At 45.1% G+C, this 7,500-nt stretch overlaps 1 protein-coding gene across 1 annotated transcript in view; it reads right to left on the bottom strand.

The window, feature by feature from the left end:
- The window catches only part of LOC125293016 (membrane-associated guanylate kinase, WW and PDZ domain-containing protein 3), a 71,873-nt gene that overhangs the window by 38,449 nt on the left and 25,924 nt on the right, over positions 1-7,500 (bottom strand). Inside the window, 3 exon segments of the mRNA XM_048240622.1 lie at positions 1,208-1,281; positions 2,235-2,421; positions 5,829-6,002. Coding sequence (XP_048096579.1) covers positions 1,208-1,281; positions 2,235-2,421; positions 5,829-6,002 — 435 coding nt within the window.

Genomic DNA, 7,500 nt, shown 5'->3' with positions numbered 1-7,500 from the left:
ATCAAATCAACGCGCTGACACTTCTCCACAGCGCCCCCTGGTGGGTCAATGCCCTCATTACACCAGCAGGCAACCAGCATGATCTCCCACAGATGGAGACTCCGATACAATAATCTAGCACAGCACGCCCAACGCGGCAACGGTAATCGTGTGGTGCGAGAAGGCTAATCTCATTAGTCGCATTTGTTTGCGTATCCATCTCCCTCGCAGATGTGTAGGACTGTCTGAGAGGAAGAGACCTGACGGCAGGCCGGCGAGAGCAACTGTTCGACCGAGTCGAGTGGGTTTGCAGCACCTAACAAGATCGCTTCAAGCTGTGGTACGGATTACGCTAAATCTGTGGACAAACACGCACATGGATGTGCCGTCCGCACAAGAACACACACACACACACACACACACACATTACACACACACAAACACACAGACAGACAGACACACACACACACACACACACACACACACACTCACACAGAGACACACACACAGTCACATAGTCATGCCCAAGTACACGCTCATATAAGACAACATAGGGGATTCAGATATGTCCAGAGATATTATACACTCTTTTACTGAGATTTTTGTAAAGTCTACAGGCTTTTATTTTCATATTAAATTTTACATGCACAATTGGCTTCACTCTTATTGGCCAACATCTTTAGGCATTTTCCAGGTGAATCGCTAGATTGCTAACAGGGGAGGGAGCATATAAAGGAAGGCATTGTGACGCCTTCCAAATTCACCTGTACTCCATTACCAATTAACATTTGAAAAGCCTGGTCCATTCCCTGGTCACACTGATATATCTCATCTCAAAGCCAACAAGAAAAACTGGTTTCCTGTGGCATGACCCCTTTATGGATGGAGGAAACACCACCTGGCCACTCAGCATGTCAGCAAAAAGCTGTCTGGCCCTTTTCTTAGGTAGACCTGCAAATCAGAGGCCAGTCACTGTGTCTGAACATGCCCAAGGCTGCAAAATATCACACACACACATACACACACACACGCACGTACGCATGCACACGCACACGGTCACGCACACACACACACACACACACACACACACACACACACACACACACACACACACACACACACACACACACACACACACACACACACACACACACACACACACACACACACACACACACACACACACACACCAGGCTTCTGAAATAACAATTCCTATAAGAATACTTACAGCCTGTTTTGATGAAGGAGTTTTCCCTGCTGCCAAGTCGAGGGTCATTCCAGTTGGATGTCTTGGAGTTGTGACTGACATAGAAGGAAAACATTTAAACAAATCTCTTTTGTCTCCCCAACTTCCCTTCCCACTGTGCATGTGTTAAATTACATGTATTCATTTGGCAGACACTTTTATCCAAAACCACTTACATATTATTATATCACAAAGGCCATTGTAAGAGCCTTGCTCAAGGGCACACTGGTGGAAACAGGGAATTCAACCCACAACTTTTCAGGCTACTGCATGCTAGCCCATGCTAGCCCAGCTCCTTCACCACTATGCTAGCACCACCTCAAATGTAAACTTGTCTATAACACCTTTGTCTGTCATAGAGGTTTTCTCTGCTTTATATTGATAAAAGCTTCAATACTTTGGGTAGAATGGATAGATTATTTTAAATAGTGGTCTGTAAGTCCCTTTGGGTAGCAAAATTATGTTAAGTAGGGCTGGGACAGCTCGTAGTATGTAGTACGGAAGATAGTATGGAATCCATTTCCAATGAGATGTCTCCAAGTCATTTTGGATAGTCGCGTGTGTGTGTTTGTAGGGACGAGTGTTTAGTAATGCTTGTGTGGGTCTCTCCTCTCCACTCAGTCCAACTAGTATAGATTGATAGAGAGATCTTTTCAAAGAGAATGCTGCAGGGTGGATTGTACAGTTCCAAAATGTTTAGTAGTAATGTTGTACTAATGTAGTAGTAGTAGTAGTATTAGTAGTAGTAGTAACGCTTAAATGCAGTAACGCTCCCCTCAAACTACGTAGTATGAATCCTTTTTACAGAGTGAGTTCGGAGGTTGGGTAGCGCAGTTCAGGAATGTTTAGTACGGAGTTAATCCTTTTTACAGTGAAGTTCAGGAATGTTTAGTACGGAGTTAATCCTTTTTACAGTGAAGTTCAGGAATGTTTAGTACAGAGTTAATCCTTTTTACAGTGAAGTTCAGGAATGTTTAGCACTGCTTAGATACAGTGGCTGTCCACTCACTCTACGTAGTATGGGTCCCCTGAGTCGCTGTAGACCATCTCCCAGTTCTGGCGGGACGCGTGTCTCCTGGAACTCCGCCGCCTCCCGAAGCCATTCTCCAGGGCGCTGCCGTCGCCCCCGCTGGAGTCACGTGATTGGCTGGGCGATAGCGTGGGCGCGGGGAGGCTGGAGGCTCCAGCTGAACCTCCTGAGGAGTGGAACACACACACATACACACACACACACACACATGCACAGAAACAATTACAATTGCACAGACAACACAAACACACATTTACGGACACATCCCAAATACACACATACTATACTCATTATATTAACACACATGCATGCACACACATGGATACAAATACACACACACACACACACACACACACACACACGCGCACACACACACAAATACAGATGCAGAAAAGACAGCAACAACAACAACTAGAAAATGTAATTTCGAGGAAATTACCAGTGCATGAAAATGCAAAACATGATAACATAAAATGCAAAACAAAGTTTTATTTGGAAACAATTGTGGGCAGAGGAAACCGTTGGCAAGAGTCATAGTTGATAACAACTGACAGTTGAAATGGCTGAACAGTTAAATAGTTGAGTAGTTTAAATAGTTAAATTATTTAATAGTGAATTATTATTAGGGGCAGCCGTGGCCCACTGGTTAGCACTCTGGACTTGTAACCGGAGGGTTGCCGTTTCGAGCCCCGACCAGTGGGCTGCGGCTGAAGTGCCCTTGAGCAAGGCACCTAACCCACTGCTCCCCGAGCGCCGCCATTGTAGCAGGCAGCTCACTGTGCCGGGATTAGTGTGTGCTTCACCTCACTGTGTGTACACTGTGTGCTGTTTGTGTTTCACTAATTCACCGATTGGGTTAAATGCAGAGACCAAATTTCCCTCACGGGATCAAAAAAGTATATATACTATACTTATACTATTGTAGTGAGGACATTTCTTTTGAAACAGTTGTGGGCAGAGGAAAAGCCAGATTGTATGCTTAAAGCCTGAGACAGTGTATATAGTTTAAAAGTTGAATGTAGATAGTGTAATGGATGTTGACAGACAGAAAGTTAAATGGATGTTGATAGGCTGATTGTTTAATGGATGTTGATGGATAGTTTAATGGGTGGATGAGTGAATGGTTTGAAGAGGATGAATGGATAGAAAGTTGGATGGAATGTGCCTTATATCCTTGTAGAATGGAGAGACACAGAGAGAGTTGGCCTAGTTTAGCAGAAAGCAGTTGATGCAGGTGCAATCAGTTTAACTGGCCCTTTGATGGAGCCTAGTTGAGCAGCTGGAAGTTGATACAGGTGCAAATCAAGTTAATTAGCCCATTGTGATGTCATAGTGCCAATGCAAAGTCTATAGGGAAAAATAAGCTTGTTTTTTGTTAATATCTCAAAAAGTATAAAGTTTACAAAAGTGAAAAATACATTCCTCAAGTGTCCTTTTCAAGACCTACTGTACGTCACAAAGTTTGAATGAAGTTTCTACGTTGAAGCTGAATTAGACGCAGAAATTTGGTGGGAAGAATAAGAAGAAGAAGAAGAAGAAGAAGAAGAAGAAGAAGAAGAAGAAGAAGAAGAAGACTTCGGATAACAGAACAGTGCATTTTCATGCACTGTAACTAAGCACACAGGGGTCAAGTAAACACTAAAAAGAAATCGATCTGCAAGATCAATAGCAGGAGTCCATGCTAATAATATCCATATAAGATCACTGTATCCTATACAACTGCCAGACCTACACAAGTGTCCATCACAAGCAAGACTGTGGAACTAATGTATGCAAAGTAATGTATGGAAATTCAGCCTTAGGTCTGATATACATACTATAATGGTTCTGCATCAGCTGTTTCTGTGCTATGTTGGCACTAGGAAGTAGTTAATTACAAAGATATACAGTATGGGGAGAGGGATAATAGAGCAATATTAACCAGCTATGGTACCAATTAATTATCTAATGAATTATGTTTTAAATGGAATTTAAAAATGATAGGCTCTTAATTAAATTAAATTAAGCTACAGAATAAACTTTAATTAAGGTTAAAATCAGAAACTGACCAGCCACACCTTTACAGAAACTGTATGGCAAATGACTGTGCTTGAACTCTGACCCAAAAACCTCAATCTGCTAATTTTTAGTTGTTTAATTATGTATGATTTAATTAGTTCAGTTTCTCATGAGAGCTCAGACAGAAACACTCACTCAAAAATTCAGAAATTAAACACTGACCATCATGAGAGATCTTATCCTTTTTTAAATGAAATAAAATAAAGACAAAACCTCTGTGAACTCTATTAATAGGCCTGAGTGAAGTTTTCACGGCTGGTTTAATAGTCAGGAGCACAACATTGAAAAAGTACAGTGACCTTCAAAGACCTCCAGCGGAAATCAGTATGGTGTCAATATGCAAATACGACGCAAGTTCAGCATTATTCTACGCTCAGGGCTGGAGGAGGCGGTGGCAAAAGAGCAGCTAATCTATACCGACAAATCAGGATGCTAAGTGTGACTGCTGATCGTTGGGGCCAGGGCTCTGTCGTTTGATCAATGACCCAGGACGCCGGGGCGATGGAGAGATGTAGGGAACAGGGGACGGGGAGGGTACAGCAGGACGTGAGATCGCCAGACTGTGGTCGGACACGCTGGACAGGACACATCCCTTCGTTCCTCCCCTGCCCGATAGCCTCCCCTGAGCTACTGTCACTCATGTAGACCGCAAGCGCAATGCAGTCGGAGCCAATGCAGCTCTCTCTCTCTCTCTCTCTCTCTCTCTCTCTCTCTCTCTGCCTGCACAGCTGCTGTAACTATACTGTAGAGCCCAGCCCGGTTTCAGCACCACGGACAGCAGAGAAGAGATCACTTCAGCACCACGGACAGCTCTCTGCAGCAGGGCACAGCAGCCACAGAGGGAGGTGAGATAACTACAGGCAATTACCATCCCAATCTCCCTCATTAATCAGAGAACGGTTAGCAAGGCTTTGGCACAGAGACCCCTGGGGAGAGGGAAGTGGAGGGGGGTTGCAGTCGGATACATATTTGCACAGACCCAGGCCCAGCCGACACGAGTCTGCATCAAGACTTGCCTCGCCTCTATCTGCTAAACAAACAGATCATCCGAGCAGAGTCACTTCCTGATCTATTTCGGATGAGAGGTTGTTTCTAAAAACGTCCTTCTTTGTTGAGTGAAGATTATTTCTCAAGCTCAAGGAATTATTTATCAATGACAAAAATGTGAGTTTTTGAGATCTTTTTTTGCCACCTTATTTATTATATGGCTGTAGAATTGAACACTTAACTAACACTAAAGCTACAGAATATCTTGGATATAAATAATGCATGCACAAACACACACACACATACACACACACACACACACACACACATACACACACACAGCAGCAGCAGCAGCAGCAGTAGCAGCAGAGAAATCACTAAAATACCTGCTTTATCCTAACAGCTGTCTTCATCAAGGTTCTCAAGTGTAAATCTTCTCTCTATCTCTGCCTCTCTGTCTCCCTCTCCCTCGGTCTCTCTCTCTCCCTCTCACACACACACACACACACACTGAGCATCTCTGCTCACCGGACAGTCCCGAGTCCTCCTCGCTGTTCTCTCCCTCCTCGGTCGCCTTCTCCAGGTGGCTCAAGCTCTTGCTGCGAGTCCGGAACTTTCTCAGCAGGTTGCGGTGCTCCTGGTAGGTGATGGGGGGGCTCTCAGGCCCTATGTGAACTGGACGAGGGGTGCCGTAGTAATTGCCTGATTAAAAAAGAAAGAAAAAAAGAAAAACAAAGCAAGGACCATGGATGAATAGATTAAATGAATAAATAATAAATACATAAATCAACTTAAAATAAATCAAACCATAAAAGGAAATGAATAAATATACATGATGATGGGAGTGGTAGCACATGACGGGATTACAGCCAACAGAGTGTTTAGATGTATAGTAATGCTGATCTGAGCGCACTACAACCATGCAGCGAATTATCCTCGTGGGATTAAGGGGGTAGTATTACCAGATAGAGCAAAAGCCTGGAAAAAAGGGCTTCTGTTTAAACAAAGTGCACACACACACACGCACACACACAGAGGCTCACACACACATGCAAGTCCATTCATACAAACACACACAAAAACACACACACACACACAAAGGCACACACACACACACACACACACACACACACACACACACACACACACACACGAACACACCCACACACACACACACACACACACACACACACATACACACACACACACCCACACACACACACACACACCCCTATGTGCCACATTGTGTCTACAATCTGAACAAATGCATAATCTGCATGTACACTTGATCAAATAGAGGGCGCAAATAAAGAGGTGGTGCTGTGTTAATGTGTATGGATCTGACTGTGTCCAGATCACAGACGCGGGTGTGTTTGAGAGGTGGTGCTGTGTTCATGTGTAAGTGTGGATGTGTAGATGAGTTGTGTGGTTGCAGTGGCACCTCCACCTGTGCCTGGGCCCCATATTGATCAGCTTAATTGCTGTGCAGGCGTGAGTGAGTAAATTAAACGCACAGGCAAGGTGAGGTGAAGATGCTGACATTTATGAATCTTCGGCTGCCGTGGTGACACATTTCTCTATGCTAATGCATCCGTCCTCATGGCAACGGACTTCCACTCGGACACAGCCCGAATCCGGCTGGGTGCCGGGCCAGGTCCGCCCCAGAGTTGGCGGCGGTGAGTGGGGCCGGCTGAGCTCCTTTAATCAGAAAAACGCTTCATCTCCCCGGCGGGAACCATAAATCAGCCATATTACCAGCGCTAGGCATTAAACACCTGGTGTCCCCGCAATTCAGTATGCAGCGACTGAAGCCCACTTAGCTCATAGTGGAGGAGAGGAGAGGAGGGGAGAGGAGAGAAGATGAGGGGAGAGAGGAAAGGAGAGGAGAAGAGGGGAGAGGGGACAGAAGAGGAGATGGGGGGTGGTAGAAATATGGAAGGGGAGGAGGGGAGAGGAGAGGAGATGGGGGATAGAGGAGATGATGAGAGGAGAGTGGTAGAGAGGGGAGAGGAGAGAAGGGAGGCAAGGTAAAGGGAGGAGAGGAAGAGAGGAGAGCAGAGCAGAGAGGAGGGGAGAGGAGTGGAGAGGAGTGAAGGGGAGGGTAGAGTGGGGAGAAAGGAGAAGGTAGAGGGTAGGTGAGGAGAGAAGAGGAAAAGAGGGTGGATGAGAGGAGAGGAGAGTGTGTTGCTGCCAAATGGGC

Source organism: Alosa alosa, chromosome 4, assembly GCF_017589495.1.
Source record: "Alosa alosa isolate M-15738 ecotype Scorff River chromosome 4, AALO_Geno_1.1, whole genome shotgun sequence".
In the NCBI taxonomy this organism is placed as follows: domain Eukaryota; kingdom Metazoa; phylum Chordata; class Actinopteri; order Clupeiformes; family Clupeidae; genus Alosa; species Alosa alosa.
Note: the sequence above shows the minus strand (reverse complement) of the source record. Positions and strands in the feature narration are given on the sequence as shown.